Here is a 23,453-nt window from a genome sequence, read left to right on the forward strand (position 1 = left end):
ATTCATCACCATCGCCGATCGATCAAATCGCCCGCAAGGGGTCCACTGATATGCGGCCCGCTGCGTTTTATCGCCTCTCACCTTAAATAACTGAAAAATCTTTATGTGGATCATGACCCATCCAAATCAGGTATGCCGCGCCATGTGAATGGCCAAGACAATCTCAGCAGACATTCTTTCCGATTCTTTTTCTCTTCTCCAGTATCCATTTCACTCGTGCCTTGATGCTCTGATCCATTTCACTCGTGCCTTGATGCTCTGAACCAAATGCCTTTCTTTAGATGGAAATCCAGCAAGTCTATTCTAGTCAAACGATGAACCCAACTATCTCTCGCGAGCTCAACCCCCTCGACCCCGCGGTACTCCGCGCGACGTCCGACCATCTGCATCACACTTGGGCTAAGACGTTCTACTCGCGCCCTGAATTGTATATCCGGCCGCAATCTATTGCTGAAATCCAGAAGGTGGTGACGCTGGCTCGTCGGTGCCGTCGTCGCCTGGTCACCGTCGGCAGCGGTCATTCGCCGTCCGATTTAACCTGCACTTCTTCGTGGTTGGTCAACCTCGACGATTTCAATCGCGTTCTACATATTGATCGGGAGACACATGTTGTGACTGTCGAGGCCGGCATACGGTTGAGAGATCTCGGTCGGCGGTTGGAGGAACATGGTTTGACGTTGTCGAATTTAGGCAGCATTGACAGCCAGTCTATCGCGGGGGTCATTTCAACTGGGACTCATGGCAGCTCCCTGCGGCATGGTCTAATCTCAGAATGCATCATTTCGCTGACTCTGATGTTGGCGAACGGGCAGCTGGTGCGCTGTAGCGCAACCAGCAACCCGGACCTTTTCCGCGCGGCCTTGATCTCTCTTGGGGCATTGGGTATCATTGTCGAGGTCACTTTTCAGGCTGAACCGATATTCAAGGTTGCTTGGAGACAGACGCGACGACCGCTGTCCAGCGTGCTGGCCGAGTGGTCCTCCGGTCTGTGGACTTCGCATGAGTTTGTGCGTGTCTGGTGGATGCCGTATGAGAAGAGTGCGATTGTCTGGCATGCGGACAAGACTGATCTGCCAGTGCGGAAACCCCCCAAGACGTTCTATGGGGAGTGGATTGGTTATCATATCTACCATAACCTGTTAGCGCTCTCCAACTATTTCCCCCGTATCCTTCCCTGGGTTGAATGGTTTATCTTTGGCTTGCAATATGGGTTCAAGGCGGAGAAGACCGTGACGGAAGCCGTAGAGCCCGCCCGTGAGGGGCTCTTGATGAACTGTTTGTACTCACAGTTTGTCAACGAATGGGCACTCCCTCTCGCGAAGGGCCCTGAAGCGATCACGCGCCTGTCGGCCTGGCTTCATGGTGATATGGAGACCGCTCGTATCCCGTTCTCGGCCAATGGGCTGTGGGTACACTGCCCCGTTGAAGTCAGAGTCGCAGATTCCACCTATTTGGGAAAACCTCGCCCTTTCCTTGACCCCACTTGCGCCGATGGGCCTACTTTGTACCTCAACGCGACTCTCTATCGTCCATACCATCGGGATCCCCCATGTAAGGATCGCTACTACGAAGCGTTCGAGTGGCTCATGCGGGAGTTGGGCGCGAAGCCACACTGGGCCAAGAATTTCAAAACAGAGCGCCAGGAGCTGCATGAGCTCTACGGCAAGGACATGGATGAGTGGCTGAGAGTGCGGAAGGAAGTAGATCCTGACGGCTTGTTCCTCGGAGAATGGCATCATCGCCACCTACCCTTGTCTGGCGACGAGAAAGAAACGGAGTCGGCCAGCTCAAGCGCTTTCCCGCTTTCGGAGCGCGAACGGCTCCGTCGCCGGGTAGATGTTCGTGGAGCTGGTGATGGTCTTGAATGGATTGGAGATAAGCGGTGGCAGGCGACTTCAGGGCGTTCAGCTGCTGCCTTGTCGAGTCTCGAGGAGAAGAATCTGGAGGATGTATCAGGTTCGAGTCCTCCTATGACAGCCACCAGCGAGGAAAGTTTTGACTTGCTCGCTGCTGGTGAGGCAAGTATTGTGCTTCCAGGTGACCACTCGTAAAACGAGGATGCCTGACAGATGAGCTAAATTAGCAAACAATTGCCTTTTCTGAGACCTCTGAATGGCTGGCGCGAATCGCTTTCCCCCTGAGTCATTCTTCCTGGATGGTTTATATTGGCTCTGGTGATGTTTTAGTCTATAGTATCTCCTTTTAGGCTTGTCGATGAACGATGCAACGTTGGTATTCTTCGTTCCATCTCTTCCTTCTAGTTCGCGTCGATGTTTGCTGTACAGAAGCAGTACCTCGCCGTCGGGCATGTTACAAAGGCAAGATTCTCCGGCAATCGCTCATTTTAGTCATGGGATATTGATCCGGTCATGCTGTTGAGAGTATTTGAGCCTTGTCCCTGAGGTCTTTGTGCTACTTGAGTCAAGCTTAATGTGATATTTTGACAGGGTAGCATTCCGGCTGTGCTGTTTTCGAGAGGCAAAAGAAACCATTTACATTTTTATCTGCCCCAAATCGAGACGTTCAATCGTCCCCTGGCAAGACATGTATCTGTGGGACCGAGGTTTCAACCGCAAGCCTGGCACTAACTGAAAAATGACACTTAGAGTTAACCTTCATGGCGCATCTTGAAACTTGAATGCACCAGTTAGGCACTATTCGGCTTTTAGCCAGTACATTATCAGCCCGATTAAAAGCATCCATTTCCCTTGCGGAAACGGCGTACGAGCTCTCGGGGTAAGGCCGGGTAGATATGCTTGTTTATGTCATTCCATGCACGCAATACCAGGATGACTCGATACAGCATGCAGGTTGGCATGAACAGAGGGCCTTGACACAGGAGTCAGACCAACTGCTGTGAGAATCATGGGACTCGTTCATGTAACAAACTCAAGTCCTCACTTCTTCTCTTGTGGATGAACCTGTCTTCATTGAGCTCTGGTGTTTGATTGATACTTTGTATGGAACAGGCTGCAGATAGTCGTTGTCGTTGTTGTTGTCGCTGCTGCTGCTGTTGACGATGTGGGACCTGCCATATTCGGGTATCACTACTCTTTCGACTTGGCTCCATCGTCTCCCACTTTCCCTCACTAATTTTCATTCTCATCCTCGACCTCACCTCATTCTATCTAATCCACATCTTCATCCTAGGTCGGCATCAAGTCCCGTCAATTGGCTTATCTGAACGCGTAATAAACTTCAATCCAAGGCAGAGGTATATCCTACAACGACCAACCGATGTAGCACGGCCGGAGGAACCTGTCCTGGACTACTGATCGCCGTTTCTCGACTTGACAGCATCGCCACATCTCCAGGACAATATCCTGGTGACTGGATCTTTTCAATACTCAAGTGTCATCTGCGACCATACGAATACTGCAGTTGCTATTGTTATACATCTTACTTAAACCGAGTTGCTAAATGAGGGGTTCTCGACGGCGGCCTTCGCTCTTTGACCTCGTTCTTGGAGCTACGAGTGTCAAAGCTGCAGGAAGGCGAAACTACTGCAAACATACAACCCCATGTCTTCTCCCCGTGCGTCCCAATGTGGGAAACTCTTCTTCTATCGGTCTCGAATGGTCTTAGGTAAGGCCATCGCATACACGCTGTTGCTTGCAGTGAAGGGAAAATTGAGTTGGGCAAAGCGTACACTACGTATGGAGTACTCCTGCTGTATCTCCCCTGACCTTAATCATCCGTCTTAAGAGAGGGGTAAGGACCGGGTGAGATCAGACCGGAAAACCATCTACAGAGTCCTGCTGCTTCAGCCGATTTCTTCCGCTGCCGGTTCTGAATGGTCGTCGTTAGATTTGCTTTCATCAACCTGCACGCGCGATTTACTGATCAGCAAGATCATCTGGGCACGAGCAAGGTGTGGTTATGCCACCTTGTCAATTTCCCTATCACCAGGAGCATTTGATAGCATTTCAGACGTGTCAGTCGCTGCGATGCACGGTACTTTCCTAACAAGCCCATGCATTACAGAGTGATATGCGGTCTTAGCATGCCGCCCCGCCCCTCTGCACCTTTTCAGTCGAATCAGGGCTTGAGCGGCTGAGGCTGCTCATGCACATCAATTTTTGTCATCACTGGGACAATCCCTGGTTCTGCTTCATTTTATATTTTTGCTTTTCATCAGGTAGCTTCTCCTACCAGTTATCACCGACTGTTTGACTCGATATTGCCCGTCATGTGATGTACTTGTTGTCCTTCGTCCCTCCCTGGCACATTTACTCATCACACAACAGCGTGAAACGTCACTGCCTGGTCCCGGTTATTGTCCATGCACTTAATTTGCCAAACCCAATACCGTCTGTCCTAGCTGACAATCGTTGGGGGTATGGATGTCCCGCTTACAAGTATCTCGCTAGTGCAATCGGTGGCACAGCTCACAGAACTTTGTCCAAGGATGTGAACTATCCGCCCAACTTGATGCAGGCTTCGACATTGACTACAGGCAAAGCCATGCCACGAAGATTGGATAACGTTGAATTAGCTACTATACCTCCTTGGCATGACACTGAACTCAGGCGAAGGCACGCGCCCATTGACTGCATACATGCCGATGGACAGGGTGTGACGATGGCGATTGGGGGACTGCGCTGGCCAGCCATTCACCAATGGCAGTGGTTAAAATCACCGATAGGCGTCTATCATGCCTCACCGTCTCGAATCAACCTTTGCTCCTGCGGCACGAGCTCTCTGGTGTGACTGATTCGTTTTTTGGAGCCATATTACCCCAAGGTATGTGTCACCGCTGGGAAAGCTGAAGGGAAGCAGATGAGGATTGTGCACTTATGCAAAACGGCAGGTATTACCTGTCGCTGACATTTCGCCGCAAAATGGTCAGATGGTGATCCTGACCCTGGTCTTCTGCGCTTCGCTGCCCAAATGACAAGGGTTTTATCCGGCCAGTGCCGACTCTCAATGCTATGTTTACTGCCCCTTTTGCTATGACGGCTCGGACCGTCTTTGGCTCGTTATGACGGATGAATTTCACCAGGATATCAGACTGGCAGTGATTTCAACGAACACAAGGCTAGGCGGCCAGGCCATGAGGACCCCTGGTGTATGTATCTAACACAGCCACAACGCTGTTAGGGACGTCGAGCGACCCGTGCCGGTCAACATCATGATTGATCGTTTCCACGTCATCAGCAACATCTATGCGGTGTACATCTGGGTGGGGGACTCGTATGCGGGGCCTATTACCATTCGTACGTTTCTTCTGTCGGACATTGTCTCGACATGTATAATGACCGCGGGCGCTCTCAGCCTCCCTTGCTCTCCTTTGATGTCGCCGTTTGTCGCACTCATATGCCCCACCTTTCTTCTTCACCGTCTCTAATATTGTTTTAGTGATTAGTCAGGAGTAGTAATTGAGCTCACTGTCTTGCCAAAGCGACAAACCGCACGATAGTTCTCACAGCAGTTGCAATCAGCCAAATGTCACGGCAACCGAAGCTCTGTCCTAAGTCGCACATACCGGGCTATCCAAATGCGTTCTGTGATCTCGCAGCGTTGGCGTCATTGTCGCAGCCGGATCCTCGGTCTGGGTCAGGCGAAGAGAAGTCGGAACAGCGACTCTTTCGAGTCAAGCGAAAGCATGTCCTGAAAGCTTGCGATCGTTGCAGGGTCAAGAAAACCAAGGTTGGTGCCCCAGAAGACACTGGGAATGATGTTTCTGCAGAACTTAGAACGCTCAATCATGCTGACCTGTAATAGTGTGATGGAAAGCAGCCATGCAACCGTTGCTCAGCGCATAACCACCCCTGCCTCTTCCGAGAGAGGAAGGCCACACAGACGAAAGTCTACTCCCGAGGGTGAGACTATTTCAACTGCTTCCTCATGTGTTTCTCTCATGCCTATTGCTTTGCCTTCTCTCGGTGTTGGTGGATTTGTAAGGGAATTCAGACTGACAAGTTTTATCTGCCTGCAACAGATTCGTTGAGATGCTCGAATCGCATCACTCACTAGTCGTCAAGGCGTTACAGAAACTCTACAAACTTTCCTTGAACAAGGAGGGATTCCCTGGAGAGCCTCTCCCCGAAGCTTCTGATGGATACCCTCTGACGCACGCTATCTTGGATCGTTTGGGACTGATCAAGCAAGCCGAGGAGAACCCTGAAGACAGCAACGAAGACTCGGAAGATCTACAGTATTTGCGCTTGCTGTCCACTTCGGCTGAATGCAGCGCAACGACAGACCCCTCTCCAGAACCAGCTACTCCGCCCGAGCCCTCGTCCAGCAACTGCAGTCCCGTCGACCTCTCCCCTGTAGGGACTGGATGGAAGTGGAACTTCCCTTCAATTCAGACTGTCCGCTCAGAGCATTATCATAGCTATTCGAACCAGGATTTTGCTGGGCTGCCGCCGTCTCGGACCAACAATCTCGCTGGTGATACTGCATGTCTCGGCACAGCAGCAACTGTGCTCGGCCATAACCACCCGTACCTTTACTATCTAGATACTTGTAACGCGGATGCCAAAGAGTCGCTTGGCTCTTGCGTGACCGCCGGGCCTGGTTTTCAACAACCTGCGTCCGCTACCGAGATGCCTGTTAATATGCTTGGAGGCTTCGATGTTCACCTGCAAGAGCAGCAGCCTATTCATCCGCCTCTTGTCCCAGGCTGGTCCTACCCACGCGAATAGCACGTTCTGTTCGGGGTCATGGGAAGCCAAGTATTTCCCCTGACCTTCCGATCCTCTTCTGTCTGATCTATGCGGCTTTGTTCTCCTCCATCACTAGATGACCTTGGCATCCATAGCCTGTCCTCCTCTCATTCTTTTCTTCTTGTCCTCATGCCCATCCCTCGGTGCTCATCGTTGTGCATGGCCTATGCCGTCGTTATCGCTTAGTTTTTAAGGCCCTGAGATACCATCATCAGATATCCAAATGGAGTTCGTTTTTATCTACATGAGCAGGGAATATTCCAGGCTGACGATCCGCCTGTTGAGTATCATATCACCGCTTCTGCTCTGAGATATGTCTTACAAAAGGATCACATCCATACACTGGTCATCCCATCCTGGGTCGGGATGTTACTTTCTGCGGGGCGGCTGTATTGTTGGCTGAAAAAGTTCGACCTTCAACATCAGAGTTCAAATTGACGCCTTGAGAACTAACAAACAGTATATGAAGTATGAGAAAGTTTGATTCAACTCCCAGACTAAATGCAAATCTAACATGTACAATACAGGAAATAACTCCAGGAGCAGACAAACCATGGACGAGCATATTGCGGGGATAGATATTTGAAAAGAAAAAGAAACAAAGACGCTACATGGCCAAATGAGGCAACATGGACGCAATCCGAGGCTTATATTGACTGAGTGTAACATTCCTGCAGAGAAATCATTGGTGGTTCTCTGCTTTTATTGCACTTGAATGTCCCTTCTGGATAATAAGAACGAGACTCCCTTAATCGTCAACGTCAGTTTCTGTGTTCGTGTCGCTGGTATCTCCCGCATCGCCATCCGTATCACTCTCCTCCTCACTAGACTCATCAGAGGGCTTCCGTGCCTTCTTCTTGGGCGGTTGGCCGGTCTTCAGGGCCTGCATTTGGCCAGCAATAGAATCTATCATCGAGATTTGATTAGTGATTTGACTTGACAATTCAGAAAAATAATGCAATGAAACATACCTTCATCGGGCTCGCTGATGTCGTCTTCTTCCTCGAGAGCAGCCGCCTTGGCTGGATCGTCGACATGTAGCGTGATGTCCAGCTTTGTGTCGAGACCCAGATAGCTGTCACACATCATGTGCATGACAAAAGTGAAGTCTCCTACCTGAGGAGGAGCCTGGAACTGCATCTTGAGTGTTTGGACGTTGAAGGTGGGCTTTCCTGCCTCGTCGAACAGGGGCTTATCGAAGGTGGTGAAGGTGAATGGAGGAACGGCCATCTTGCCCTGCTTGGCATCGGCCAGGAAAATCTGCCAGCGAGGAGAGTGGTCGCGAGCCAGGTAGGGTGCGTGAGCGAGAGGGGGTTGGATAGTCTCAATCTTGTTCTCGACCTGTTGGCCGTTGACAGTCCTGGTAGGTCTGTTCTTGGGGGGCTTTCGGCCCATGAGAGCGTCGAGGTCGTCCTCATCTGGGTCAACGTCTTCCAGTTCGGCGGGGTTCACTTCAGGGATGTTGGTGGAGCCTGGGGGGATGAACCGGGCTTTCACAACTAGTTGCACCAGACTGCTTGGGGTAATGACCTTCTCTCCCATCACTTTAAAGAAGGCCCTGGAGACTTCAAGAACGGGTAGTTGCTTGGCGACGGACACGGCTGTTGAGTACTGCTTCTCGGACAGGAGACCAGCACCGACAGTCAGGCTGCGCCGCTTGTCTTCGGGCAAACTCATGAACTTCTGCACGGTGTAATGATCCTTGGCATCTGCGCCTTCAATAGCCTTGATGACTTGGCTGTTGAAGTATGGCAGTTGCAGCAGTGGCGACGAGCCCGGAGCAACAGCTTGAATCAGATGCTGTGATGCACGGAAGGAGCCGAGAATAGGATGAAGGTTACCAAAGGCGAGGGAAATGGCTGTAAATGCTTCGTTCAGAGAGAGGGCAATTGGAGCTGCCTCGTATTTCTCTGCAAAGAAACAAGTATTCGTTAGCGGACTGATTTTCAGACATGCAGAAAGGCCATATCTTACCTCCATTCAGCGTAGCATCCTCCAAGTCAATCCTGCCCAAATAAGCCCACAGTAATGCGAGCGCCTTTCGCCGGGTGGAATCGTCCATCTGTGACAGAGTCTTCCGAGTCTCGGGTGCCAGTATCGAACCTTCAGCCAAAACCTTCTTCTCGAGTTTCGCAAGTCCAGCTTCCGCGTGAGAGCCCTTGAGCATGTCCTTGAACTCCACGCCCGCGGACAGCGCATTGATGATACCGCCATCGGTGATGTCTTCCTTGTATTCCCGGAAGATGTTGCCGGCGCTTGCGATTAAAACTTTCTCCTTGGTGTAGCACTGAGATCCATACCACCACTTTCCGACGACATAAGGCAACAGAACGCCGAGCAGAGCTCCATAGACCAACAGGACGTATTTCCCATTTCCTTCTGAAACGATGAGCTTGGGGAGAGCAATACCGATGCTGAAACTCTGTTTGCCATCGGGATGGCCGTATTGAATGTAGTTATTCCGCACTTCTTCATCTGTCAGCGCTTTGTAGGCTTTGGTCAGCTCAACGAAGCGCTCGTTGAGAGTCTCGATGGTCTCGTTCTTAGAGGGATCAGGGCGGATTTTGTCGGGATGGTAAATGAGAGAAAGACGCTTGTAGTGTCTGGAGATGGCTTTTTCGTCCGCGCTCTAGAAAAGGGAAGCCAGTTAGCGATCATTCACACCCTTCGCTCCTGCGAAACCTCAGTATGCTGGGTTGGAACTCATTTCATACCCTTGAGATACCCAGAATTTCGTATGGATCCCAGATCTTGGGCGCGGTTCTCGCAGTGACGACGATGAGATAGGCCATCCATGCCATGATAGCATAGCCTGCAATGACGGTCACTATGCGCTTGATACGGCGTTCCTTGCGCAGGCGTTTGCGCTTCTGTGCTTCGATGAGATCGCCATGTTCTGGCTTGAAATCTGATTGTATCCGGGGGGCGGTATTCTCGAGCTCTGAATACAACAGTCAGTCATTCATGGCTTCGATTATGTTCCCAAGCCTCTTCTGCGACTCACCCTTGCTCGGCTTGAGAAGGTTGTATGTGAGAGGGAGGGTGACAAGGCCGGTAAGAGTCAGGATGAAGAACGGGAAAAATTGTCCCTAGACAGATGATAAGTATCAGATGGACAAGAACAGAAGCATGGATTTGAGGCAAAAGTCTCTACCTGTTCATCATAATTGTAATCTGTAGACATGGCGAGGGTATTCCACTGCGGACACGGTTGCCCTCAGTGACGCTGGGGTATTAGAGCTAGCAAAGAGAAGGCAAGCTATGAGAGAGATCTCTCATGGAAGATGATATCTGTCGTCAAAACAAGTCAAGATATTACCTCCAGAAGCATGGTCTCCTAAAAAAATGCAACAAAGGAGTGGAAAGGACAAAGGAAAATGCTGTCCAGTATGCAGCATCCCAGTTACCATATCATAGCAATGGCTCAACTTGTGATTGACCGTGTCCTTTACGGGGAGCGTATTCGACACCGCCTTCCTCATACGGCTTAGCTGGACCATCAATAAACGCAAGGCTGTTTATTCATCGAGCCTTACAGCTCCAACTCCAATGATGATGATAACGATGCTGACGCCGTGATTAAAAAATGTCTTATCTGTCGAGACTTGAGATCTAAGAAAGAAAAATCCACGTGGTCTTATTTTCTATTGTATTCTGTTGTACAGAGAGTACTTGGCTCTATCATTCATAAACATACTGACATACTGACATCGCAGTTGTCATTACTCGATGGACGACTCAGTCCTGACCTCTATTTCTGCCTAACGAGCCTCGATAACCTAGTTTGTCCTGCGCAATAGCACTATGACGCAGGACCTAGTCCTCCATTTTTCAGTCTGTGGAGGAGGATAACCGCGCTGCCCTCTCAAAAACTGACGTGACAGGGAATCCCACACGCTGTTGGGTGCAGTGTAAACTGCAGACAACTTGTGATTCACGAGCTGTTTGTGGGGTGGAGATGAGAAACTGACCATCCGCGGCAAGCCTGTTTACGGGGAACTCAAGCATCAACAACCATCCGAAGGTCGGACGCGAATTCAACCCGCGAAAACAAGCCAGCCTCGCAGGTCATCCGGTTTTCTCGATATGAGCATTGCCACATCGCGTGGGAATATTCTGGACCAGCATTCACATGGCCAAGTGTTTGGTAGACCATTCCGATACCCGCATGATCGGCTGTACTCCCAAGGAAGAGAACAGGTCAACGGGCATCTTCATTGCTGCAAGTCATGACTTGGGTGTTCCATGTAAACTGGTGTCCTCGCCAGTTGGGACGGGGGTCGGCGCTTGTATTGTGTGTTGTGTCCTGATCGTGGCATACGATAGGGGTCGATCGTTCATCGGATTGAAATTTTATTTTTCCTTTTTGCTTCTCCGTCGCAATGCCCGGATGAGAACAGAAAATCGAAACCAGCGATACGAGGCCGGCGGATTAGTTTCGACGTCACCCAGGTAGCAGCTTCAAGGAGTGCGGTCTATCAGGAAACTGAGAGTCAGAATGAATTCGAGAACGGGAAGCCTGCCAAGGAGAATAACTCACGGGTCGATATAATCGAGACCACCAAAGTACTCCAGCATGCGATAGCAGAGGTCTACATCGTCACCCGGTTCACCTCCAAAAAGACGATACTGCTCTGCCTCCAGCGGCGACTTGCGCTCACGCACCTGCCCTCCCGAATACCCATGATGCCAGGTCTGGGCGAAGGGAATCGGGAAGCGGTCCAGTGAACTGCAGGCGGCCCTGGACTTGCTCACACAGTATGCAGAGGGAGCGTTTGAGCCAATGAAATTCGTAGGGGGCGGAGAAGAATCGGATGAGTCAACTCTGGAGCTGCGGTTCCGAGATCTTTGGCGTGTTCGACGTCTGTTATGTCTCTGTCCCATTCTCGAGAGGGAATTGGCGAGGACGAGGTTCAAAATGAAGGACGAAGGAAGTATATTTTTTCGTTTCACTTTTTGAACTCCTCTCCTGTTGATGTGGGTGATAGTAAAAGTATAGGCAGGTTGGATATATAAGAGAAGGAGTAAACAACTTTTAAAGAATCAGCAAGAGGGGAGTGACCATCACCCCTGGGAAGGATGAGATGAGGTGAAGAAAGCAAGAGAAAAGAAAACAAAAGATCGGAAGATCCAATATGATATACAAAAGACGCACAAGGTATATAAAGCCAAGGTAGGCATAGCTCTGACGATGAGCTGGTGCTGTGGTGTGACTCACTACGGCCCAATCCGGTAATCCATCTGAGATCACGTCAGGGATAGGCCGATGAGGATACGCCATCCTCCTCTAAGTCTGTACGGCTGCTGGAGTGAAAACTCATCGTCCCGAAAATCGGATCCACCCTGACGAAGATCCACTAAGTAAAGTCTAGAAGGTTGTAAAGCAGGGGTACCTAATGTGAAAATTTATGGTGATAGATGGACTAATTAGCAAGGATAATTGCGCGAAGCATCCCGAATCATCGACGGTATAGGTAGATGATGCCTAACTATGGAGTCATATTCTGAGCACATTGCTCGATTCTGTGTGATATTTCAACTACCAGCCATTGAGTATCCGATGCTAGGAATGATGAAAAAATAATCAGTTTGCCCGGTTCTGTCCGACTGTAGATTCTAGTTGAAGTCTAATTTGACAAGAGAATATTAATTAACTCGTTGTCTAGTTTTGCCATGCCTGCAGGATTAGAGAGAGAGCTCAGGAGAGACCTGGCAGAATACTCTCTGAAACAAGAAGCTCGATGATTCATGACCTCACCCGATCCACAGAAAATTTCTTTACTTTTTTAATATAGATCCCATTTCTCCTCCCCCTTTACTAGAAAAGGTGGTATGACTCCGACAGAGAAAAGGGGATAATCCGGAAAGTCGGAGCAAAACAAGAAATCTCCGCTACTGAATGCGCCAAATAATGCCATTGCCCAATCTCGCCAATTCGCAATACTAATGCCAATCAGAGTGGCAAATCTGATCATACCGTACGGTCCGACTATTTTTGATGGGAAGTTTATATCATTGCGAGGGATATTACCTGGATTGCGCATGTGTGATATCTCATCCTATCCGAACCTCCGTCATGATTGATTTGTTCATTTGTGAATAGTGAAACAGGGCTGGTTGGAAACTTCTGTCTGTTCATGCTATTCCAGACGCATTCCATCAGTAAGCACCCATTACAATAGGTATTAGGTCCCAGTCCCAGAAGGCTGGTTCTAGGCCCTCATGTGCTGTTTCGACAACGATGAAACCACGATGACAATGAAAATGTGCCCATCCATGACCCAGCAGCCCATCCTTCATCAGAAGCTGAAATTAAAAAGCCGGGCTAATTGTCGATCCCCCGACGGATGATCTCTAGCATTTCCTCCCCTTTGGGAGCTGTAGTCAGGTTTTCGTGCCCAGAGCTGGTCACCAAAATATCGTCCTCAATGCGCACACCACCAATGGGAATGTATTTCTCGGCCTCGTCAAAGTTTATATACTTTGCGAAGTGCAGCTTTCGTGCATTCGCTAGAGCTAGTCGGGAAAAGTAGATGCCGGGCTCGACTGTGACCACCATACCTTCCTCCAATAATGGTGCGGAAAGTGTACAGGGACAGTGGCTCACAGACGGCACCAATGTCGAGCTGTAGTATTCCTTGTCCCCCTCCAAAGCCGTGAGCCGTTTCGCAGACACGTCATGCACTTCGAGTCCGACGTGATGGCCCAACCCGTGCGGGAAAAAGACGGTCGATGCCCCGGACTCGCGGATTTCTTCTACCGAGCCGCCCTTGAGGATGCCTAGTCGCATCAACCCTTCAATTGCAATCACGTGCGCCAGGACCTGTAGGTCTAGAAATCGCACACCTTTCTGTATACGCTTGATGCATTCTTCTTGCATCTCTTCTACCAGCTGGTAGATGTCCCTGGCCCGCGCTGTGGGCCAGTCGGCGGCCAGGGGAAAGGTTCGGGTTACGTCACTGGCGTAGCAGTTCCACTCGGCACCCGCGTCCAGACAGACCAGCTGTCTTCCTTGAAGCGGTTCATTATTCTTCACATAGTGAAGAACGGCCGCATTCTCCCCTGACCCAGCGATGATCTCATATGCTTGGTTCTTCGCTCCATGGGAGATGCAAGTGTCTAAGAAAAGACCTTCGATCTCTGCCTCTGTCCACATTCGGAGAACATTTTCGAGCACCTTGCGGTGGGCCAAAGCAGATACTCTGTTCGCTTCTCGAATCATCCGAATCTCATGCTCATCCTTGATGCCCCGGGCTGCATCCATGGCGGGTAACAGGGATTCGTCATCTAAGCGAAGTTCGTTTGGCAACACCTGGGGCTTCTGGGTATCATGAAGTATGTATAACAGGCTCGTCTTGTTGTAGTTACCCGCCCATCGCTGGATGTCACCCTTGAGAGACGCATAGTACCGTACTTGATCGACATCGTACCGTTCCTGAGCTTCTTTCACTGTCAAAGTCGGTCCCATCCATATGGCCCGGTGCAAGTCGAAATCGGGCACATAGAGCGTCAAGAGATCATTCTTGATATCATATGTCAGATAGCAGTCTGCCTCATCAACCCCGCTAAGGTAGTAGAAGTATCGCCTTTGTCGGAACGGACGCGGCTGATCTGAATCTCCCCAATTGATTGTAGGCTGACCAACAAGGTAAATCAGCCCAGACGAGACACCAAGCTTCGCAGCCACTCTGCGAGCATGTTGTTTTGCTGCGCCGCGAGGCCGTCAGCCTTGCGTTTTAAGTTTTGGACCGGGACAGACACAAGCCCTGAGAAACACACTCTGAAGGGGGAGAGAGCGGGATGGAATCCAGGAGATTGAGCACCCTACGAACCTGGATATTTATCGCAGTCATTGCTGGTCAGGGTAATGCGGATATCAAGGGCATCAACAGCACTGATAACGATATCTGACCGCCCAGAGCCACGCATCTTCTCAATAGCTAACAGAAGGACGAAGGGAGCAAAAGGTCTCAAAAGGTGTCAAAAGGTAGTGAGTGTTTGAGACCGCGAAAAAGCAGGAAGGCAAGGAGCCGCGACGATCAAGGGCTAGCATCGGGGATGCAATGAAGGAGACTCTCTCTTGGGCATGAGATGTCTATCCTTCAATAGTGCCGCCGATTGACTAGAGGTATTGTACTTACCGTAAGTTACCGATCACAGGCATACGACAGGCAGACACAATCCATCCCTGCTCAGAGGACCCTGCATTTTTCAACTCAAAGTCAAGGACAATTCGAGCTCAACCAGTAGTATGAAGAGACTATTCGCATGGTTGAAATGTTATCTAAACATGAATTAGTGTAGGAGACTATCTGATCTGGGTGATTTGCTGCATATACTCCGAATGCATCTTGTCTGCCCGGAAGCGGCATTCTATTGATCGTCTGGCCTTGTTCGTAACTTACATACAGACACCAAATGACGCCCCAGCTGGGCGCTCGCTCTCGTTCTTTACTTCCATTTCTCTTCCAACCTTTTCTCCATTTTCTTGCTCTCGTCTCATCTCCTCTTTCGCACGTTTTGCGTGTCTATTCATCTTCTGTAATTAATTCTGTCTTCCCTATCGGAACATCATAAGTATCGAAGCCAGTCGACTCTGCCCCGACGGTCAATGAACGATGCGGGGATCTGAGGCATCGGGGCCTGGTGCTATCTTCGGTGCTCCCTCGACTCTCACCACTTCCGTGATAAGGAACCCGACATCGTTCCTATCGAGCTCGACTCCTCTCCCATCTACAGACGCAGATGTCGTCGCCCAAAATGTCGAACACGTCCTGTTGTCATTAACGTCGCACAACGATGGCGGCCTGGTTGGCGTCAGTGGCAACTCATCCGGTTCGACCGGCAAGGGTATCTTGATCGGCGTCCTGTCTGCTTTTGGCTCTGCGACTGTTGCTGTCCTCGTTCTCGCTATCTTTTTTTTCTTCAAGTACACCCGACGTGGCCGGATTTTTCTTGATCGTATTGGGCGACCGGGTGAATTTGACGATGAGCAGGCGTTCGCGCGCGAGGAGGCGGAGGCCTTGGAGGTTATGGATGATATGTCGCGGTCGGAATATATGAGAGCGAAGTGTGAGTTTGAGACTATCGACCGCGCTACGTATTAATGCTAATTGTGATGGTTGCCAGCGTTCGTGGAGGCCAATCCGCCCGAGTCGATGCAGACCGACATTTCGTTATCTCAGTTCCTTGCGATACAGGAAAAGGGTGTCTCGGCATGGGAATTCCAACCAGAGTTGGAAATTGCCAACTGTTTTGTCGAAGGCCGAACGGAAATTGAGTTCTATGATTCGGAATGTAGTGTGCAGACCAACTTGCCTGTTCCCAAGCAGAATGACGTCTATTACTGGGAAGCGAAGATCTACGAGAAGCCGGAAAGCACTCACATCAGCATCGGCATGACCACAAAACCGTATCCGCTATTTCGACTACCAGGTATGTCAATGTCCGAATATTCATCGCTAGTTCTCCCGCACTCCTGTTGCTTACACAGTTTCTCCCTTCGCAGGCTTCCATAAAACTTCTGTTGCCTACTTATCAACAGGTCACCGCCGATATAATCAGCCATTCTCGGCGACGCCTTACGGCCCTCCTTTAGCGCAAGGCGATGTGGTTGGCGTAGGGTACCGACCACGGTCCGGCACAATCTTCTTCACTCGCAACGGCAAGAAATTAGAGGATGTGGTCCATGGGGCTAAAACACAGAATTTCTTCCCTACTGTCGGTGCCAATGGTCCTTGCACAGTGCATGTGAACTTTGGCCAGATGGGATTTGTTTTCATCGAAGCCAACGTCAAAAAATGGGGCCTGGCTCCCATGACGGGCAGCCTGGCTCCTCCGCCGCCATATGGAAGCGAGCAGGGCAGCATCCTCCTTGAGTCCGGTCGCGAGAGCGCTGCTCAGATCTCTCAGCGCGTCTATCAGGATGCAAGGACAAACTCGACCGTCAGGATCCCGCCCTCTCGTAGCCCCGGCCCGGTCCGATCACCAACGGATATTTCCCTCGCTCCACTTGCGCATATTCCCTCTCACGAAGACGTCGGTGAAGGGTCGAGTCATGCTAACACCATTGCTGACGAACAAACTCCCTTATTGAACACAAGCGATCTTGATCAGGTTCCGCCTCCCGAATACTCGAGCCCGGACGGCAGTCGAAGAGGTAGTGACATTACAGGAGACCTGCCAAATCAGAACTCGCCTCCGATACCGAGTTACGACGCTGCTGTGGGCAACCAAGCTGACAATACCTCGACGCCGGACGGCGATCACTGATTGCGTTACTATCTATCGTTTTGCCTACACTGATGCATCATTCCCTTTCCTCGGAAAACGCTCTGTCTATTTACCCTCATATTCTGTGTATACCTCCTTGCCATCTGTCTTACTGTCAAATTTAGCGGGCCCGGTCTGGCGTTTCAATGGGCGGATCATTCTATGACTGGATTTCTATGGGTTATGCCACCTTGCTTTGCTGGCAATGATATGAAGTTACGTGTATAGGGATTGGAAATACTGTCGTTCTCTGTTTATGGTTCGCTTTTCGCCTTAAATAAGTCATAGGGCCAGCACAAGGACTTGGTTGTATTTTCCGTTCTGTGCGAGCTGAATGTGAACCCGTAGGCTTCCATATGTCCTTGAAATATCTCACATAGCTGCAACCAGCCATGCGTCGAAGAGATTCCTCGAGTCTATCTTAGTGACTGCCTAATCCCAGGGGTCTATTCCCAAAGTGAAGCCCTTCTGTCAAATCCATCGATTTGCAAACTATCAAGCAGCTGTTAGTAAGCCCCAATAACACTGTCCCTCCAACCGCATCTCCGTTGACGAGTAATTGATCGAAGCAAGCTCCTCAGCTCGTGTCTTTCAAGCCGCTGGAATGACATCTAATAATCATAGAGACAAGGGGTAATCAAAACCTCCAGGTCTCCAGCTTTTCAGTCTGCTCCCTCCTGATACGATCACGCTCTCTCATGAGGTTAAGTCTGAGTTCGCGGGCCTCTTCAATAGTGAGAGGATATGGTTCAAGGTAATCCAGCACCATATCCTGCAGCTCTACTGGGAGCCCCTTTTGAGCCAGAACATCTCGTCGAATATTGAAGCCATTCCACCAGCCCGCCTGCTGGGGTGGGACGTTGGCGGTCGAGATGATACGGACATAAGGGTCGACGAGATGCAACACCAGGGACTTGCAATGACCCGGTCTACTCGGATCAACGAGATGCACGGGGGCGAGACTGGTTTGGAAAATGTTTGGGAAGGTCACAAGACGGCCCTCGTGGCAGGAGACTTGGCCGAGGTCCACGATCTGTTTTTCTTCCTCGTTGCACCCGAAGACCTGAGGCAGCCAGGGGAGGCCGAATCCCTTGTCGAAGTAATTCTCGTGCAGCCAGTCCAGCGAAAGTCTCTGGCGGAAGGAGAGTATCGGAGTGGTGACGTTTTCGCAGGAATAGTTGTATATGGCCGTTGCACAGATATGCTCATTCTGAGATTTCTATCAGCATGAATTTCTTGCTTTGTGCATATCATGCAGCGTGTCATGGAACAGATGGCGAAGAGTGGAGGAAATAAGACTTACCAATAGCCCTTGGAAATGCCAGGGAGTCCCGGTGTATCTTGGCGTCTCGGGTGTCAATTCGATGTTGGACAGTTTCACAATGACCTGCAATCCTCTAGCACGGAATGTGGTTTGAAGATCAATGGGGTTCTCGCTTCTCAGTCGATCTAGCCAGAGACTAATGGGCCCGGACTCTGGAGGCTTAACTGGACGAGACTTTTCTCTTTCCCAGAGACGGTCATAGATATCCTCAAAATCACTCAGACTCCCAAGCTCCAGGACTTCACGCAGCGAGTTGGAGCTCGGCAGGTATTCAATTCGCTCAAATTTGATCCTATTTCGGCGATGTAGTCGCTCGGTTCTCAAAGGCGTCAAACTCATGTTCCACAGAGGAATGACGCCTGTGATGATCCGTTCGAGTGCATCATAAAGCGGGCGATGGTGATCTGGGCGCAGATTGTTGATGTAGGACGCAATACGGCAGCCCTCCGTAGTGTCTTTGAATTTGATCTCACATGGCAGCCACTGGTAATCCAGACTATATGCAGTGAACAAGTCAAGAAATTCACGCTTAGTTCTGGCTCTGCCATTATTGATTACGCTGAAGGGATCGTGCTCTTCCCACTTCACCTCCAGGGCCTTGGCCCCTCCTGAATGGGAAAGACAGTCATCGAGTCCGATCACTCTGTCTGGGAGTACTTGACTACGACTATAAGCGAGCGCGAACAAGGACGGATCAACCAAGTTGACGACCTGTCCTCCCGACCCGGGCTCATAGTCCTTGTCATGCTCAGCAATGTTCTCCAGAGGCTCCACAGCCGCCTGGAGGGCAAGCTTGATATCCGCTGTGATAGCAATGTCGGATTTGACGACGTCTCCGTCCAACACCGTGACCATTCCCTTCTTGAGGAATATTTCAGCCTTGAACGTAACTTCCTCGATGACCCAATCCATCATCTCGGGGCTAAGGCCGTTATAGACGTCGAGGGACTTCTGGCGCCATTCTCTAGCGCAATCCTCGTCAAAGATCTAATCTACTTTCAGCATGTGTGTGGGAGCAGAAGTTGAGCCGCGACTCTCACCCTTTTCTCCCAACCGGGCTCATCTGTGATATTGTTCATGACGTGTACCATAGTGATTTCCCAGAGAGTCTTCTCAGAGCTGAGACATGTCAGTTGTCGAAGAGGTCTCCATCCTTGCTTGAGAACTTACGTGCAGCGCTCAGTTATGTTTGAGGGGTGCAAAGCTATGCGAAATTGGTCCTGCGGGTTTCAACCATCAGAAACACCCTCCTAGGTATGGAGACGACTCTTACCCGGTGTTCATGGAACAAGGATATAGAGAGACCTGGTAGCATAAGCGGATCCGACTGTATTCCCGACGGAGGACCTTCCTCCTTCGAGCTCTCCATGTCGAATGCGGATTGAGACTGCCCTTGGGTAATGATACCTTGTCCTTCGGAGATTTGAGATGCAACGTGTGCTGTTCATCATTCTGGAGACGAGACAAAATGGAGAGGAGAGGACAAAGTATTGCTTTGTAGCCTCGTGTTGGTGCAATGGTGGAGCTGCGCTGAGATATTTGCATGCACTGGTGCGCATCTCATCCCAGGTGGGTTCCATTGTGTGGTCTTTGGTGGATATGTATTCCCTATTCACATGTTCCTGCAAGCCTGTGCAGTTCTTCCATCAAAGCTGGTTCTGAGGAGTGGTATAATCATGAAGGCTTGCTGCCTAGTGTCCACTCAGACTCCTTTTCAAGGGACATATCAGATTTTAAAGCATCGGATAATAATGCAGAGGTTCTGCATCATTAAAGACGGTGGAATATTATAGAGCAAGACTGGCGATCCCAGAGGACAAGGCTGCAAGGCAGGAATTGCCAAGGCAAGAAGGCCTCAGGCACACACTCTGCTTTATAGCAATGATCTGCTGTATAGATATGTCCAACCTACAGTTGTACTCCGTAAACTTGCATCTATGGTAGAAGGTAGAATGATTATCCAGTCCTCCAGCAGGAAATGATCTCCGCCAGATCTCAGCAGTCAAACTCAAAGGTACCAATCAGCAGCATCTTGTCCCCACAGATACCTAACATGTTATGTTTACAATAGGTGGCTCTTTTGAGTGGTAACGTCATACCAGTCTGTCCGTCTATCAGGTCGCCGACCATAAATCCTCTGCATAGAGAGGTACATTCTTGAAAAAAGGGTTCCTGTACCCCTGATTGTACGGTGGTGTTTTTTCTCTTGAAGAAGATGGTACCATTAACTGATGAACAGCTGGGAAGTCTGAAATGGTTGAGCTTCTCATCGACGTGACCTCCGACCGTCAACCACCTGAAACTTCGTCCTTCACTCCTCCTGTCTGTAGCCGCTTACTTGCCAACAGACAGTCACTTCCTTCATCATATTGCTTCTAGAAAAGCTTTGCAGACGAGAACTATTCTCCAGCTGTCTCTCCATCTTAATCTTATCTCATATTGAGTTGCAGATCCCTCTCCAGACCCATCACAATCAGAGTCATCCATGGTCGGCCAGCCTTATCGCCGACCTCGCTCAGCCACTCAAAACGGCCCGCTAGTGTGATCCTTGAGAGGAGACTCCCTCGAACAGTTAGTTTGATGGTGTCGGTTTATTTGGACGACTGCCCGCCATCAAAATTCCAACTGGAATTTTTCTGTGGCGGTGGACTCATGCGAGCCTTGCAGCCCTGTGGACGAGAAAACAATCACATTGTGTGTGCTCGGATCTGAGCTCTAGTTGGATTGTTGGGCACTATCGCCAATTAAAGAGCCGTCTGTGTTCCAACCCGCCATTCTGGAATCGTATCCCTACCATCTGGACCGTCATCTGTTGGCTGTGATACGAGTCTGGGCAAAGGCTCTCATAACCCCGTACTGCCCCAAAAAATAAAAAGGTCCCAAGTTCTGGGACACCTCCTGCTCTGCAGCCAGCCGGTTCCTACCAGGGATCCCACAGAACAGTCACGCGCGTCGCTTACTCACATACTGCACCCCGAAACTTGCGGGTGACACGAAACTTTGTTTTTGAGACCCTCGTTCTCGTCTATTCCGCGTTGTGGAGTAGGAGTTCTGATAGAGGGTGCTTAGGACGCATACGGAGCTGGTTATAGGTAAACACATAAGACTTCGCATTTGCTCGGTTTCTACATCCACTCTCTTCGTCGAGAGTACTGAGACATTGCCAATCTCGGGGTTCAATTTTCCGAGACACAGCATCGGTTTCTGAGCTGCCGAGACTGCGACGCATTGAAACGAAGTTGCTCGATTGTTTGTCTCGGGAGCGTGTACGGAAAGGCTGGACAGTTTGTTGACAATGGCGGATAAAGCAGCCTTTCAGGTGATTGTCTTGGTAAGTTCATTGTTTCTTAGCTCAATTCTTGCCCTTGAGTTTACGTATCAGAAAACATGGATCTTTGGCGTTAGCTATTCCTATGAAATAAAATGACTTCTGAAGTTTTTCTTTGTCCCCTTTCCTCGTTGATTTATCCATCTTGCCGGTTTCCAAGTATCTCTTCCATATGTAAACCATTCGCACGGTGAACTGTGTGGACTAGCGTCGGGTCCTAACATGCAGTCAAACCGGTAACTGACATCTTGTCTCATGAAGGGTCCAACGGGAGGTCCTCGTGAAGACAGCCTCACTGGACTTCTTGTCCGATCAACATCGACGAACTGGTCGACGAATTCGGTGATTGCGGTTGACGCAGGTACCCTTGTTTCAGGAATTATTCACACTCTGGAGCAATACAATGCGGAATTAAGAGATGGCTCGTATATGATGGATGAAGGGCCTTTTGCCGGCCTCAGAATGCCCTACAAGTCTGCTCAAGCCAATGCTGCACATATCTTCCGAGACATCATTGGAGCTGTCCTGATCACACATGCTCACTTGGATCACCTGTCTGGCCTGGCGATCAACACGCCCATGCTTGAAGCAGGAAACGGGCCCAAACCTTTGGCCGCTCTACCGTCGATTGTCGCTGCCATAAAGAACCATATGTTTAACGACGTGATCTGGCCAAATTTGTCCGATGAAGATGGCGGGGCGGGTCTACTGACTTATCAACGTCTTGTTGAAGGAGGGAATCCAAGGTTCGGGCGTGGAGATGCGAAGGGATATATTCGAGCCTGTGACGGTCTTCTAGCCCGATGCCTCGGCGTCAGTCATGGGCGATGCAGGCAACGCTTTCACCCAGAGTCCGGTACTCACCACCGCGTGGGTAGCTCAGTCTTTGCTGCTGATCCACTGATGCTGCCTTCCAGAGCTATATCCGTCGATCACTCTACGGACGCAGGGTAAGTCTACCGCACTGGAACGCCGAGGTATTCCACTGACATTGAACTATTTGAAGGATATATTCTCCAGCTCGCTCTCCCCGAATGCTCTCAGCAAACTCAAAAGAGCCCATTTGGGCAACAGTGGAGAGCTCTGCATTCTTCATCCGTGATCACGATACTGGCAATGAGATCATTATCTTCGGTGACGTCGAACCCGACTGTGTATCGCTTGACCCACGCAATAAACGCGTCTGGGAGGCAGCAGGACCGAAAATTGCGACCGGTAAATTGCGCGCCATCTTCATTGAATGCTCGTATGACGATTCCGTCGAGGATGCAACTTTATACGGTCATCTCTGTCCGCGACACCTGATCGCGGAACTGACGTTGCTGGCGGGGAAGGTTATGGAAGCCCGTCACCCACGCATGGCGATATCGAGTATCGGAAAGCGTAAACACTCAGATTCCAACAGGTATGGCGGCAGTGGGGGCCAAGTGAGTCCGAAATCCAAGCGTCCTCAGAGCTTCTCCGTTGCAGCCGGCAAGAGGGCCGACATGGCTTCTGCTACGGCCGACATGCGACGACGATTCTACTCAACCGCGGAAGGCTTGTTTGAGATCCCTGAGCTGGTTCATGACGAGCCGACACCGAGCTACTACGAGCCCGACGATGTAAGCGATACTGGAAATCCGGCGGATCCTGCACCACAGTCCACCAGCCCTGGAGAAGCTCAAACCGGTGACTATGGACAGCTTCCGCTGTCGGGCTTATCTATCTATATCATACACATCAAAGAAGACCTGACTGATGATATCCCTCCCCGAGAACGAATTTTACAACAGCTTCGATCCCGAGGCGAAGCCGCTAGACTAGGCTGCGAGTTCTACGCTCCCCATCGTGGAGAAGGCATCTGGATTTGAAACGG

General features: G+C 50.3%; 8 protein-coding genes across 8 annotated transcripts, besides 2 other annotated features; 4 read left to right on the top strand and 4 right to left on the bottom strand.

Annotated features, from left to right (window-relative positions):
• Nucleotides 1-203: 203 nt before the first annotated feature.
• Nucleotides 204-261: a microsatellite.
• A 20-nt stretch (nt 262-281) lies between these two features.
• On the top strand, nt 282-2,051 carry NFIA_010460 (D-arabinono-1,4-lactone oxidase; the record flags this gene model as incomplete). The annotated part of the gene is made up of 1 exon (XM_001264261.1): nt 282-2,051. One exon carries the CDS (start codon nt 282-284, stop codon nt 2,049-2,051), a length of 1,770 nt encoding a protein of 589 aa, XP_001264262.1.
• A 928-nt stretch (nt 2,052-2,979) lies between these two features.
• Nucleotides 2,980-3,016: a microsatellite.
• Nucleotides 3,017-5,445: 2,429 nt separating this feature from the next.
• Nucleotides 5,446-6,650, top strand: NFIA_010470 (Zn(II)2Cys6 transcription factor domain-containing protein; the record flags this gene model as incomplete). Its single annotated transcript, XM_001264262.1, has 3 exons — nt 5,446-5,649; nt 5,725-5,822; nt 5,942-6,650. The coding sequence occupies 3 exons, from the start codon at nt 5,446-5,448 to the stop codon at nt 6,648-6,650; spliced, it is 1,011 nt and encodes a 336-aa protein (XP_001264263.1).
• Nucleotides 6,651-7,419: 769 nt separating this feature from the next.
• Nucleotides 7,420-9,855, bottom strand: NFIA_010480 (J domain-containing protein; the record flags this gene model as incomplete). Its single annotated transcript, XM_001264263.1, has 6 exons — nt 7,420-7,577; nt 7,643-8,581; nt 8,646-9,300; nt 9,386-9,612; nt 9,676-9,760; nt 9,826-9,855. The coding sequence occupies 6 exons, from the start codon at nt 9,853-9,855 to the stop codon at nt 7,420-7,422; spliced, it is 2,094 nt and encodes a 697-aa protein (XP_001264264.1).
• A 1,260-nt stretch (nt 9,856-11,115) lies between these two features.
• NFIA_010490 (uncharacterized protein) lies at nt 11,116-11,555 on the bottom strand (the record flags this gene model as incomplete). The annotated part of the gene is made up of 2 exons (XM_001264264.1): nt 11,116-11,146; nt 11,212-11,555. 2 exons carry the CDS (start codon nt 11,553-11,555, stop codon nt 11,116-11,118), a joined length of 375 nt encoding a protein of 124 aa, XP_001264265.1.
• A 1,441-nt stretch (nt 11,556-12,996) lies between these two features.
• On the bottom strand, nt 12,997-14,600 carry NFIA_010500 (aminopeptidase P family protein; the record flags this gene model as incomplete). The annotated part of the gene is made up of 2 exons (XM_001264265.1): nt 12,997-14,378; nt 14,504-14,600. 2 exons carry the CDS (start codon nt 14,598-14,600, stop codon nt 12,997-12,999), a joined length of 1,479 nt encoding a protein of 492 aa, XP_001264266.1.
• Nucleotides 14,601-15,289: 689 nt separating this feature from the next.
• NFIA_010510 (putative endosomal SPRY domain protein) lies at nt 15,290-16,943 on the top strand (the record flags this gene model as incomplete). The annotated part of the gene is made up of 3 exons (XM_001264266.1): nt 15,290-15,743; nt 15,801-16,106; nt 16,180-16,943. The coding sequence occupies 3 exons, from the start codon at nt 15,290-15,292 to the stop codon at nt 16,941-16,943; spliced, it is 1,524 nt and encodes a 507-aa protein (XP_001264267.1).
• Nucleotides 16,944-17,580: 637 nt separating this feature from the next.
• Nucleotides 17,581-19,551, bottom strand: NFIA_010520 (DUF4246 domain-containing protein; the record flags this gene model as incomplete). Its single annotated transcript, XM_001264267.1, has 4 exons — nt 17,581-18,153; nt 18,247-19,254; nt 19,308-19,386; nt 19,541-19,551. The coding sequence occupies 4 exons, from the start codon at nt 19,549-19,551 to the stop codon at nt 17,581-17,583; spliced, it is 1,671 nt and encodes a 556-aa protein (XP_001264268.1).
• A 2,011-nt stretch (nt 19,552-21,562) lies between these two features.
• On the top strand, nt 21,563-23,448 carry pdeA (3',5'-cyclic-nucleotide phosphodiesterase PDE1; the record flags this gene model as incomplete). The annotated part of the gene is made up of 3 exons (XM_001264268.1): nt 21,563-21,598; nt 21,857-22,545; nt 22,602-23,448. The coding sequence occupies 3 exons, from the start codon at nt 21,563-21,565 to the stop codon at nt 23,446-23,448; spliced, it is 1,572 nt and encodes a 523-aa protein (XP_001264269.1).
• Nucleotides 23,449-23,453: the final 5 nt, after the last annotated feature.

This window comes from Aspergillus fischeri, genomic scaffold (assembly GCF_000149645.3).
Source record: "Aspergillus fischeri NRRL 181 1099437636249 genomic scaffold, whole genome shotgun sequence".
Classification (NCBI taxonomy): Eukaryota; Fungi; Ascomycota; class Eurotiomycetes; order Eurotiales; family Aspergillaceae; genus Aspergillus; species Aspergillus fischeri.